The following is a 14,076-nucleotide window of genomic DNA, read 5'->3' on the forward strand; positions in this document are numbered from 1 at the left end:
CCTGGGTTCAAGTGATCCTCATGCCTCAGTCTCCTGGGTAGCTGGGACTACAGGTGTATACCACCATGGCCGGCTAATTTTTGTATTTTTAGTAGAGCCAGGGTTTCATGATATTGGCCAGACTGATCTTGAACTCCTGAGCTCAAGTGATCCACCTGCCTCGGCCTCCCAAAGTGCTGGGATTACAGGGGTGAGCCTCCATGCCCAAGCAGTTCTAAGGAACATATTTAGAAGGTTGTTTAATACTCAGATTCTTCAAAATGAATAGTATTTTCAGAATAATAAAGACACAACCTTTAACCAAAAGATATACGTAATAAGGTCTTGGTTTAATTTTGGGCAGCTACATATTTCTCTTTAGGCTTAAGAATGAGGTCCTACTTCTCCATTTTAACTGGGCCTGAAGAGTATCAAGCGATCTCAAGTTCCTCCTCCTGTATCCTGCCTGGAAGTTTGGTTCATCTTTCAGGATGCTCCTGACACATTAACAAAGCTAATCATTGCTGCTGTTCTATGCATCAAAGCCTGGGCAGGGTAGGGGAAGGGGGAGTGGAGGAGATGCTGAGTGGTGAATGATGTGCTTAAGAACGAGCGAGACAGGCTCTCATTAGAAATTTCCTTTTTTTTTTTTTTTTTTTTTGAGACAGGGCTTCGCTCTGTTTCCCAGACTAGATGGAGTGCTGTGGTGCAATCTTGGCTCATTGCAACCTCCACTTCCCAGGCTCAAGTGATTCTCCTGCCTCAGCCTCCCCAGTAGCTGGGATAACAGGCGCACGCCACTACCATGTGGCTAATTTTTGTAGTTTGAGTAGAGACAGGTTTCAACATGTTGGCCAGGCTGGTCTCGATCTCCTGACCTCAAATGATCCACCCTCCTCAGCCTCCCAAATTGCTGGGATTACAGGTATGAGCCACTGTGCCCGGCCAGAACTCTTAATTTGGATGATATTTAACACAGAAAAGTTCTGTCTCCAAGTTTTAAAAGTGTGTAGATTTAAAAAAAAAAAGCCACTGTATTGAGGTGTGATTGGCATATAAAGAGTTGTACATACTTAATGTGTGTATCTCGATGAGTTTGGGAATAAGTATACACTTGTAAAACCATCACCACCATTAAGACCATAGACAGCCAACATGGCTCTAAGTTTCCTCCCACTTCCTTTCTTCTTATTTTTTGTGATAAGAACACTTAACATAAGATCTACCTGTTTAGTAAACTGCCCTATGCAGTACAGTAGATATCTAGAACTTACTGATCTTTTAAAATTTTATTATGGGCCGGGTGTGGTGGCTCATGCTTGTAATCCCAGCACTTTGGGAGGCTGAGGCAGGTGGATCACGAGGTCAGGAGATCGAGACCATCCTGGCTAACATGGTGAAACCCTGTCTCTACTAAAAGTACAAAAAATTAGCCAGGTGCAGTGGCGGGCGCCTGTAGGCCCAGCTACTTGGGAGGCCGAGGCAGGAGAATGGTGTGAACCTGGAAGGCGGAGCTTTCAGTGAGACGAGATTGTGCCACTGCACTCCAGCCTGGGCGACACAGCGAGACTCAAAAAAAAAAAAAAAATTCTTATTATTATGATTTTTTTAGAGACGGGGATCTCACTATGTTGCCCAGGCTGGTCTTAAACTCCTGGCCTCCAGTGATCCTCTTGCCTCAGCCTCCTGAATAGCTGGGATTACAGGTGTAAGCCAGTATGCAGAGCTCAGAGTTCATTTATCTTGCATAACCGAAACTTTCTACCCTTTAAGCATCCCTTCCCCAGAAGGCATGTAACCACAGAAACATTTCCAAATAACTTTTCAAAAGGCTCTCTTCACAGCCTTAGTGTGTGTACAGAATTAATCTTTCAAAAACCAGTTAGGTTCTCACTTACTTTATAGTAACCTTTTCTTAAAGGAGAGACTAATGTGTTTATTATTTTGAAAACATCAAGGGTCTTACTACTGATGGCCACATATCATCACAGAAAGGTCATCAATTTGAAACACTTATTTTTTATGTATTTTCTTTTTTTCTTTTCTATTTCCTTCCTTCCTTCTTCCTTTTTCTTTTCCCTCCCCTCCCCTTCCCCTCCTCTCCCCTCCCCTCCCCTCCCCTCCCCTTCCCTTCCCTTTCTTTTCCTTTCTGACAGAGTCTCGCCCTGTTGCCCAGGGTGCAGTGCAGTGGAACGATCAGGGTCACTGCAGTCTCAAACTCCTGGGCCTAAGTGATTCTCCCACTTCAGCCTCCCAAATAGCTGGGCCTATAGGCGCGGGTCACCACACAAACTTACAGAAGTAGAGAGTTGAATAGTGGTTACTAGGGGCTAGGGGTAGGGAAACTGGGCTCAGACCAGTCCTGCCTCAGCCTCCCAAAGTGCTGGGGATTAGAGGCATGAGCCACTGCTCCCGGCCTTATTTTTTTGGAAAAACAAAAATGTATAACCCTCCTTACAGGTGATTTTCCATATGAAAACCAGTGATCCTTGCTGTGAGGCCAAATATTTTCATGATCCCTCACCATCTTTTTATTTATTATAAAGATTCTAGTATATTTTAGGACTCTTGTTTCCATAAAATGAATCACTCTGATATCTCCTGTAGCCCACTGTGTAAGTCTGACTGAAACAGTAACTTGCCTATAAATGACTCAATGAATGGACATTATGTGTGGTCTCTCTCTATAACCTTGTGGCGAAGTCATTTTGTTTATTTCAAAGTAGTTTCTCCAATAGTGGTTACCTTACAGTTTTGGCATAAATGATTGTTGATATTAAATATGTAATTTACTAGTAGGATTGTATCTTGTCTGGTTCATACCTAGGGGTGTGCAAAAAGCAGACTCTTGGGCGGGTCGCGGTGGCTCACGCCTGTAATCCCAGCACTTGGGAGGCCGAGGCGGGCGGATCACGAGGTCAGGAGATCGAGACCATCCTGGCTAACACGGTGAAACCCTGTCTCTACTAAAAATACAAAAAATTAGCCGGGCGTAGTGGCGGGCGCCTGTAGTCCCAGCTACTCGGAGGCTGAGGCAGGAGAATGGCGTGAACCCGGGAGGCGGAACTTGCAGTGAGCCGAGATCGCGCCACTGCACTCCAGCCTGGGCAACAAAGCGAGACTCCGTCTCAAAAAAAAAAAAAAAAAAAGACTCTTGAAAGATTGATTGCGCATAAAATTTTAGATTGACGGTTCTCTTCTCTTAGCACTTTCTGCGTATCTCCCAGCCTACATTTATTGCCAATGAGAAGTCTGCTGCTCACAGCATTGTTGCTCCTCTGTAAGAATTTTGTCTTTTTTTTCTTTGTCTTATTAATGGTTGGCATTACCAAGATGCATATTTATAGTAAATTTATTTTGACATCTGTGATTCCTAAATTTACAGATTTTTATTTTTAACAAATATGGAAAATTCTCTAGCCTTCTCTTCTGAATGCTTACTTCTCCTTCATTTTTTCTTCTGGAACTCCTAGTAGATGTTTGTTGAACCTTCTCCTTCTGTTGAAATCACTTCTGAGTCGTCTCTTCAACTGTGCTTTTTAACTTGATGTTTTTAATACACCCCATCAATTTTAAATTTCTATGATTATATTTTTTATTTCTGGAATTTCTTTTGGTTCCTTTTCAATACTGCCTGTTCTCTTTTATTATAATTTCTACTTTGTAATTTACTTAATGATTCTAAACGTACTCATTTTATGGTTTCTTCAGATTGTTCTATTACCTGAAATTATTGAAACTGCTAATCCTCTTGCCTGTCGGGTCTGTGTCTTTCATGGTGGTTTATTAACTCACATGATTAGTAATTTTTATTAGAGGTTTGTTTATTTTTTAGGAGGTTATTGTGTTTTTTTTGTTTTTTGTTTTTGTTTTTTTTTTTGAGGTGGAGTCTCGCTCTGTCGCCCAGCCTGGAGTGCAGTGGTGCGATCTCGGCTCACTGCAAGCTCCGCCTCCAGGGTTCACGCCATTCTCCTGCCTCAGCCTCCCGAGTAGCTGGGACTACAGGCTACTGCCATCTCTCCCGGCTAATTTTTTTGTATTTTTAGTGGAGACGGGGTTTCACCGTGTTAGCCAGGATGGTCTTGATCTCCTGATCTCGTGGTCCACCCCTCTCGGCCTCTCAAAGTGCTGGATTACAGGTGTGAGCTACCATGCCCGGCCAGGAGGTTGCTGTTTTCTATGGAAGGCCCATGCCTGCTTGGTTGTGGATATTCCCCTCTAGGTATTTTTGCAACTACATGTTAGGGCTTCATAGGTTTTGTCATCCCGGATCCGTTTCTATTTTATGTTTTCGGGATTCCTTTATTACATAAACACATAAAACATTTAAATTTGTATCTAGGCTGGGCATGGTGGCTCATGCCTGTAATCCCAGGACTTTGGGAGGCCAAGAAGGGCAGACCTTGAGTCCAGGAGTTTGAGACCAGCTTGGGCAACATGGTGAAACTCTGTCTCTACAAAAAATACAAAAATTAATCAGACGTGGTGGCACATGCCTGTAGTCCCAGCTACTAAGAGGACTGAGGTGGGAGGATCGCTGGAGCCTGTGAGGTCGAGGCTGCAGTGAGCTGTGATCACATCACCGCACTCCATCTTGGGTGACAGAGTGAGACTTTGTCTCAAAAAAAAAAATTATATCTACATCTGTGTGTGACACAGCCTTGGCTCTGATTTCTCAAGAGATACTTTCATTTCCACACAGAAGCCCATGCAAGGATGAACTTCCTTACTGCTTTATTTGGCTAATGAGTAGTTTTTCTGTTTTTCATTCAACAGAAGGGCAGCCTTTGCACGTTTCCACCTTTAGGCAGGCGCTTCAGTTCTCACTTCCTGCTTTACACAGGACTGAAAGGTTCATCTTCTATCCCTACATGGGAATTACAATCCTAGCCTCAAACCATGACAACCTGTCTCTATTCCCTAAATCCCTCTGTGTGGCTGATGCTGCATTTGTAGAACTAGATTCCTGCCTCATTTCCTGTAAGTTGGCGTTTCTGTTTCACTTCATGATTAATTCTGTATTTATAATTCTTTTATTTTATCTAGCATACCTATGTATTCATTAGCAAGATTAGAGTTTGCATTAGAGCTGATAGCCTGTTGCTAGACACTGAAGTCCACTATTTACATAATACATTTAATAGATTTTTTTTTTTTTTAAAGAGCTTCACTGTAAAAGAAAAACTTAAAAATCAAAGGATTAGTCCAATGCTCTCGTACTGATGAGGAAAGGAGGTCTAGGAAATGAAGGGCCTGTTAGAGGCCCCACCCTACCAGAATAGAGTTCCACTCTCCAATCTCCCTCCCCTCTTCCCTCCTACAAGCTCTCTCTCCTTCCTTCCTTTGTTTCTTCCTTCCATGAACTGTATTATATATTCAATGCAACATCTTGAGAACTTAGATAGTATCCACTGGCCAAATATGAGGGCAATTTTGAGAGTTTAAGTCACCCCAAAAGCCTGTGACAGTTCAGGGTAGCATAGTGATGTGGGTTCAACTCCAGAATTATCACCTTCTTCATCAGAAATGTCCATAGGAAGGCTACAGTCACCATTTGGTTTGTGAAGGGCTTGATTTTCCCTCTACAGAGAATATGGCAACTCATTTTTTTGTGGAACAATTATGAATACTTTATTAAGATGTATTTGTGGATTCAAATGGTTACTTTTTTCCTGTAGCTCTGACTATAACAATATGAGTGAAATGTGGTTACGACCATTTATGCCAGAGAAGTTGAATGAATGTCCCTGGCTGGGCGTGGTGGCTCACGCCTGTAATCCCAGAACTTTGGGAGGCCGAGGCGGGTGCATTACCTGAGGTCAGGAGTTCAAAACCAGCCTGGCCAACATGGTGAAACCCCGTCTCTACAAAAATGCAAAAATTAGCTGGGCTTGATGATGGGCGCCTGTACTCCCAGCTACTCGGGAGGCTGAGGCGGGAGATTCGCTTGAACCCAGGAGGCGGAGGTTGTAGTGAGCCGACATCGTACCGTTGCACTCCAGCTTGGGAGGCAGAGTGAGACTCTGTCTCAAAAAAGGAAGAAAAGAAAAAAAAAAAAAAGAATGACCCTATTGTTTGCGACCACACCCTATAATCACAGTAAAAAACCCCAAAAACCAAACCTGCAGAAACCCAGTGACAAATATTGTTACCTTTGGACACTTGTTTTTCATTTATACCTGCTTCACTGTTCATTTTTTCTAAGTCTTTCTTTGCATCATGTGCTATCAAAAGCAACTTGTGTTTCCTTTAAAGCCAACTGCCCCAGTGAAGTGCCAGTTGGTTAAGAAAAGTCAACAAACCATAAAGGGAAATAAGGAACTGATAGGACTTCAAAGAGCCTTGTTTCTTTCATACTAACACACCTTGGCATCATCGTAGAGGTGGCAGTCCATTATTTCCATGAAAACAAAAACTCCTTCTCTGCCTTTTTAGCAGTTTCACATCAACCTGAGGTGATGGGGGAGTTTATTAGAAGTACTTAAACAGGTAGATAAACTAAGGTGACTATTCTCTGTAAGCCCAGGATCAAAGTTCTGGAGAGAAATGACTTTTAAACTATAAGAGAGACTTCAAATGGTATGAGTACTGAGTCTCCCAGGTGGATCCTACTAGAAGCTCTTGTATGGCAGATGTGTTTATTATTGCTGACCTGAACCCAGCCATTCACTGAGCGTTCACACCACCATTCACTGAGCACGTACTATGAACCATGTACCATGCTCAATGCTTCATATGCATTATTTCATCGAATCCTCCCAACAAGCCCAAGGGGAGGTATTTTCCCATTTTATAGATTGGAAAATGGAGGCTCAGAGACATAATATATTGCCCAAGGTCACCTAGCTGGTATGTGTGGTAGAGCTAGGACTCAACCCATTGTCTGTCTGATGGCAAAGCCCACATTTTACCTTTGAACCATGAACCTGCCTCAGGGATATACAATTTAAACCCCTGTACTCTTTATCTTCAAGACTTTTTTATGAGTAACTCCTTTTCTCCATTAAAGGTTACTTACCTAAATAATTTGAGATTATCTGCAAGTTTAGGGATATCAGTAATGTCCTCCTAAGAAAAAACAAATAATGTTTCAAAAGCAGGAACTTCATAAGTGATGCTGAAACTCAACCTGCATTGTCTAACATGGCAGTCCCTTGCTACATGTGGCTATTTAAATTTGAATTAATTCACATTAAATAAAATGAAAAACTCAGTTCTTCAGTTACACTCGCCACATTTCCAATAGTTAACTGGGCGTGGGAGTGAGGAGGGCTGGGAGGAGAATGGGGGCCCTATTGAGGTCCCCTAGGTGGCTGGCAAAATTGTATTTCTTGATTTCGGTGGTGACTTGGGTGACAATTGAATACTCATTTGTTAAGCTGCACATACGTGTATTTTTCACTTTTCTGTTTGTGTCATAGATTACAAAAATGAAAAGCGAGAGATGAAAAAAATGAAAAAATGGATAAAGTACTCCCTATAACTGTCATTCAAGTTAAAAATCTAAATTAGAAATGACTACTTTTATATGCAAACAAAAGACTTTATAATTTTTATATTAGAGTGGGTAACTCCTGCTACACCTAATCACTGATTAAACTTTCAAAGTGAACCTGGTTCAAAGTTCATTCTGGAATGTAGGCTGGTGCCTGTTTTCAAACTGAAAAGCCTATTGTTAGCATCGTGTAAAACTATTAAGGGAGGGAGGACATAACTTTTTATTTATTCTAAAAAGAATTACTTTCCTGTTGTATTTATTCAGTGGAGAAAGTAGACAACAGAGAACTCCAAGTTCATGGGGCCTGTGTCTTCTGTAAGCGTGAGACAGGGCCCTGCATCTCTAAAGAATCTTGGCATTTAGTTTGCATTAAGTATTTGCTCCTGAATGAGACCAATTTCTTATTTTAGGACATTTAATGATAAGAGAACATACATTCCGTGCAGAAGAATATAGTAACACAATCTAATCCATGATTACTGTTTACATCCAATTATGGTGGAGCCACCTCTCTGATTCAATGTGATTAATAATTATTCCCATGGCTGAAGTTAAATAAAAGGGTGGCACCTCATGAGTGAATTAAACAGGAGGGGAATTTTCAGTTATAAAGCTGACATTCACCTTTCATGGGTAAGGAGAAAGAGATGACAGAACAGTTATCTTTGTTTTATTGGAGGGTTTTTGTTTATCTCCTGAAGTCAAAAGCATTCAGAAACTTTTTGCAATGTTCCGGAAAAAGGCCACAACTTCTGTCAAGCTTGTCTAGTTGAAATGGATGACAAAGTAAATAGAAATAAGGTTTTTATCTGTAAAGAATTTTCTTGGCCAGTCACAGTGGCTCATGCCTGTAATCTCAACACTTTGGGAGGCTGAGGCAGGAGAGTCACTTGAGCCCTAGAGTTAGAGACCGGCCTGGGGAATATGGCAAACCTTGTCTCCACAAAAAATACAAAAATTAGCCAGGCCTGGTAGTGTGTGCCTGTAGTCCCAGCTACTCAGGAGGCTGAGATGGGAGGACTGCTTGAGCCCAGGAGGCTGAGGCTGCAGTGAGCCTTGATAGCACTACTGTACTTCACCTTATCTCAGAAGAAAGAAAAAAAGAAACAATTTTCTCTATTCTATTCTCACAGTTGCCCCATGCAATAGACAGGGTGGTATTTTCTAGACTTAAGTTTAGGGACCAATTCCACATTCTATGCTAGTGAAGTGGAGCCCTCGGCAGTGGCTCCTTCACACCATGCCAACTTATCCCTAGGAAGAAATACAACACCAAAGTATTGTCTTTAGTAGAAATGAAAATATAGTCCCTTACAGAGCTAACCCGTGAAAAGTTAGTTAGTTCTTGCTAGGTTGAAGCTTGTTAGGTGAAGAGAATTTTTTTTTTTTTCCAAAATCAGATGAAATATTCTCTTACTTCTAATAAAGAAAAGTTCATTTATACTTGTCAATCAGTTAGAAGAAAGCCACAGTTCTGGGTGATCGGAAAGAGTTCATACCAAAAGGCTGTCTGCTTTTCCACCTTCTAGGGTTACTTCCAAATTAGAAAGCGCGGCTTCTATTTCGTCAACCTCGGACTCGCTTGTAAAATCCTGTGTTTCAGCAGACAACGACAGTTTGCTAATGTGGTACTAAAATGAAAACAGAAGTTTTAGAAATGTTGTAAACAGAAATGTTATACATATAAATGAATCCATTAGCCATTTTTTTTTTCCTTTGAGGACTATTCCCTTGGAATACTGAACATTTTCTAAGAGGAGATCTCCTTCCCGTGTGGGGAAAATGACATTTTAACCTGAATCATTCTGAGGTCCATGGTTAGTCATGTTACAACTGGTTCTTTCTCATCACTGACTGTGCTTACAGTAGGGAAGAGATGATAATTGCAAGACCAGTGTCTTACATAGGATGTGAGCGTGTGTGGATGATGAGGAACATTCTAAATTAAAAATTTGTTCTGGTCTGAAGAAGAAAGCAAAATAAAAAATACAGAAAAAAATTGCTCTCCTTATTTTCAGATATTTCTTCAAAGAAAAAAAAAAACTAGTATGAAGCATATGAAACTTTAAGCAGAACAAACTTGGTTTGTTTCCTTCCAGAGAAAAGGTACTGAAGTCCCCATACCTGTAGAGCTGCAAAGATCAACATTTCTTCCTCTGTGCAATCAATTTCCTCTAAGAGAATGGCCCACCTGGCTTGTTCGTAGAGTTGGTTTATTCGGACAGCATCGTACTAGAGATAAAAACAGAGGTGTGTGTGTAACAAGGTATATTTACATCCCACAATACAAAAATTCTGAAACAGCTGAGGCCATTCTCTGTTAATCAGATGCAGCAAACTTCAGCTCAGGTAAATGAAAGGAACACTTCTATTGTGCCAAATACTCAGCCTTTTAAAAAAAAAAATTTTTTTTAAATTTTTTATTTTTTTTGAGACAGGGTCTCACTCTGTCACCTAGGCTGGAGTGCAGTGGTGCAATCTTGGCTCACTGCAACGTCCGCCTCCTGGGTTCATACAATTCTTGTGCCCCAGCCTCCCAAGTAGCTGGGACTACAGGCGTGTGCCACCACACCTGGCTAATGTTTGTATTTTTTTGTAGAGACAGGGTTTCGCCATGTTGCCCAGGCTGGTCTCAAACTCCTGTGCTCAAACAATCTACCCATCTCAGTCCCACAAAGTGCTGGGATTACCGGTGTGAGCCACTGCGCCTGGCCCTCCAGCCCATTTTACTTCTGAATTCAGAACTGACTTTCTTCAAACATTTTCCAGAGCTGCTGCTGCTTCTTCACAACCTAACTTTGATTCCATTATTTCCTCTCTCTTTTATGTACATATTGGTGGTAACAGATAGTAAAAATGGTTCATACGATAAACAGTGTAATAGATAAACACTGTAACAGAAGGGATCCCCATGCTGATCCACAAGCCCAGTGCAATCCCAAGCAGAATCTGATGGGAATTTTTTAATGAAACTTTATACAAGCTAATTCTCAAGTTAAGTTGGAAGACACAATGTTCAAATATTGCCAAGAAACGGAAAAAGAACAATGTTGAGTAAAGCACTTGTCCTCCCAGACATTAAAACCTATTATAAAGTTGCAGTAAATAAAATAATATGGTACTAGTGTAGTGATTGGTAAAGTGTCAATAAAACCTTATCTAAAAACAGACTTATGTATGTATATAAATTTAATATAAAATATTAATTTTATATTAAAATATAAAAATGACATTTTATAACAGCAGCAGAAGGAAGAATTCAACACTATAAACAGTGTTGAAAATGCCTAGCCACTTGGAACACAAATCGAAACAAAAAAATAACTTTACACTATCCAAAAATATAAATTACAGATGGATTAAATAATTTAAACATATAAAACCACAATAAGATACTACTTCACACCTACTAGAATGGCTCTTATCTAAAAGACAGGTAATAACCAGTGTTGGTGAGGCTGTGGAGAAATTGGAACCCTTGTGCACTGCTAGGTGTAAAATGATGCAGTCTCTGTAGAAAAGTTTGGCAGTTCTTTAAAAAGTTAAACATAGAATATAATCCATCAGTCCTACTCCTACATGTACACCCAAACAAACTGAAAGTGGCATCCAAACACATACTTGTACAATAATGTTTACAGCAATAATATTCATAATAGCCAAAAGGTAGAAACAGTCCAGATGTACATCAACAGCTGAATGGATAAATAAAATGCTGTACACATACAACAGAACACTATTCAGCCTTAAAAAGGAATGGAATTCTGGCTGGGCACGGTGGCTCACACCTGTAATCCTAGCACTTTGAGAGGCAGAGGTGGGCAGATCACTTGAGGTCATGAGTTTGAGACCCACCTGGCCAACATGGTGAAACCCTGACTCTACTAAAAATACAAAAATTAGCCGGGCATGGTGGCAGGCGCATGTCATCCCACCTACTTGGGAGGCTGAGGTGGGACAATTACTTGAACCTGGGAGGCAGAGGTTGCAGTGAGCTGAGATTGCACCACTGCACTCCAGCCTGGGCAATGAGAGTGAGACTGCCTCAGAAAAAAAAAAAAAGAAGAAGAAAAAAGAAAAAAAAAGAGGAATGAAATTCTGATACATGATACAATATGAATGAGCTTGAAGATACTGTGCTAAGTGAAATAAACCAAATACAAAAAATCAAATACTGGATGACTTCACTTATAAAACTACTAGAATAGGCAAATTCATAGAGACAGAAAGTAGAATAGAGGTTACCAGGGGCAAGGGAGAGAAGGCAATGAAGAATTACTGTTTAGTGGGTACAGAGTTTTTTTTGGGATGATAAGAAAGTTTTGAAAATGGACAGTGGCCCAACCTGGGCAACATAGCAAGACTCTTGTCTCTATTTTTTAAAAAAGTGGCTCGTGCCTATAGTCCCAGATACTTGGGAGGCTGAGGCAGGAGGATTGCTTGAGGCCAGGAATTCAAGATCACCCTAGGCAACATGATGAGTCTCTGCTGTTTCTACAAAAAATAAAATAAAATAAATTATCCAGGCATGGTGGCATGCACCTGTTCCAGCTACTCAGGAGGCTGAGGTTGGAGGATTGCTTGAGCCTAGGAGTTTGAGGGTGCAGGGAGCTATGATCACAGCCTGGGTGACAGAGAGAGACTCTAGCTCAGGAAAAAAAAAAAGAGAGAGAGAGAGAGAGAAAATAGATAGTGGTGATAGTTTCACAACACTGTGAATATCCTTAATGCTACTAAATTGTGCATCTAAAAATGGTTAAAATGGTAAATATTATGTATATTTTACAATAAAAAATCAAAGAAAAAATTCCAAACGAATACATGAATGTTCATGGCAGTATTATCCATAACAGTCAAACAGTGAAAACAATCCAAATGTTCATTGATTGATGAATGAATGTAGTATACATAAACAAGGAAATATTAGCGTTAAAAAGACATAAAATATAATACATACTATAATAGGAATGAATGAATGAATTCTGAAAATACTATGCTAAGTGAAAAAAATTATTCATAAAGTACCACATTTTGTGTAATTCCACTTATAGGAGGTTTCCAGAATAGGCAAATCCACAGAGACAGAAAATAGACTGATGATTGCCCAGGGCTGGGAGGGTAGGAGAGAACTGGGGAGTGACTGCCACTGGGTATGGAGTTTCTTACTGAGGTGATGAAAATGTTCTGAAATTAGATGGTGGTTAATGGTTGCACAACTCTGTGAATATACTAAAAACCACTGAATTGTACATATCAAACAGGTAAATGTGTGGCATGTAAATTGCATCTCAAAAAGCTATTATAAAACAGCTAAACAGAAAAACCATGACTATTATTAGATGGACACATGAGGGAATACCTTCTGTAATCTTTAAATGGGGAAGTCTATTCCAAGCAAGACAAGAGGCCTAAAAGTTATGATGCAAAGGCTGCCCTGACAACCTAAAATTAAACATTTTTAATGGTAAAAAAATCCTAAAGAAGGTTATAAATGTATAAAATGTAGGATAGAGATTGAAAAAAATATTTGAAATATTTGAATAATTTTAAAAATTTGTAATAAATATAAAAAATGATGTCCATCATATACAAAGTACTCCTATAAATCATATGAAAAGTATAAATAATTCAATAGAGTTTGTGGCAAATATATAAACAGGCAATTCACAGAAGAAAGCAAAATGGCCATAAAAACATTGGAAAAGATGCTCAATCTCACTAATTACTAGAGAATTCGAACTAAAGCAAGATGACCTAATTTCCATTTTCCTATCACATCTACCTACATTACAAATACTGGTAATGTTTGATGTTGGTGAGGATATGGGGATATCAGCCCTTTCACAGATGCTGTTAGTAGAAAGGTAATTTGGTGATATAAAGCTTTTAGTATCATTTTGCCCTTTGATAAGCACATCCAGTGTTACTGTTCCAAAGAAATGTAAGCACTTGTGAGATACTTCTACAAGAATGTTCAGCACATTTAAGTCCTGATAAACTACAGTTTAGCCTTTCCTTTGATTATTTTTCATTGGTTAAAAAAAGTGAGTCCGACTTATTTATACTGACATAAAAGATAGCCATGATATGTTATGAAGAAACAAGAAACAAGCTACAGAGCAAACAAGTGATCCTACTTATCTAGGGAACACAAAGTCTTGAAAATCTATTCAAAAATATGTTTGTAAACATGTCTACAAAAGTCTGCAAGGATGGTTGGTCATGAAGTTGTTAACTGTGGCTGCCTCTTAGGAGAATGGTCATGGTACAGAACTGTTTTCCATTTTTACTCTAAATAATTTCTTTCTTATTATGTTTGTTTATTTATTTTTGATTTTACTCTAATTTCTTTCTTATTATGTTTGTTTGTTTATTTATTTTTGAGATAGAGTCTCACTCTGTTGCCCAGGCTGGAGTGCCATGGCACAATCTCCGCTCACTGCAACCTCTGCCTCCCAGGTTCAAGTGATTGTCCTGCCTCAGCTTCCTGAGTAGTGGGGATTACAGGTGCCCGCCACCATGCTCTGCTAATTTTTTTTTTTTTTGTATTTTTAGTAGAGACAGGATTTCACCATGCTGGCAAGGCTCATCTCAAACTC

General features: G+C 39.9%; 1 protein-coding gene across 1 annotated transcript in view; it reads right to left on the minus strand.

Moving 5' to 3' along the window:
* Positions 1–14,076, minus strand: part of FERMT1 (fermitin family member 1) — a 54,939-nt gene that overhangs the window by 15,760 nt on the left and 25,103 nt on the right. Inside the window, exons 7-9 of the mRNA XM_025398149.1 lie at positions 9,602–9,709; positions 8,977–9,108; positions 6,998–7,047 (exon numbers count right to left, since the gene is read on the minus strand). Coding sequence (XP_025253934.1) covers positions 6,998–7,047; positions 8,977–9,108; positions 9,602–9,709 — 290 coding nt within the window. The remainder of the gene's footprint in view (positions 1–6,997; positions 7,048–8,976; positions 9,109–9,601; positions 9,710–14,076) is intronic.

This window comes from Theropithecus gelada, chromosome 10, assembly GCF_003255815.1.
Source record: "Theropithecus gelada isolate Dixy chromosome 10, Tgel_1.0, whole genome shotgun sequence".
NCBI classification, from domain to species: domain Eukaryota; kingdom Metazoa; phylum Chordata; class Mammalia; order Primates; family Cercopithecidae; genus Theropithecus; species Theropithecus gelada.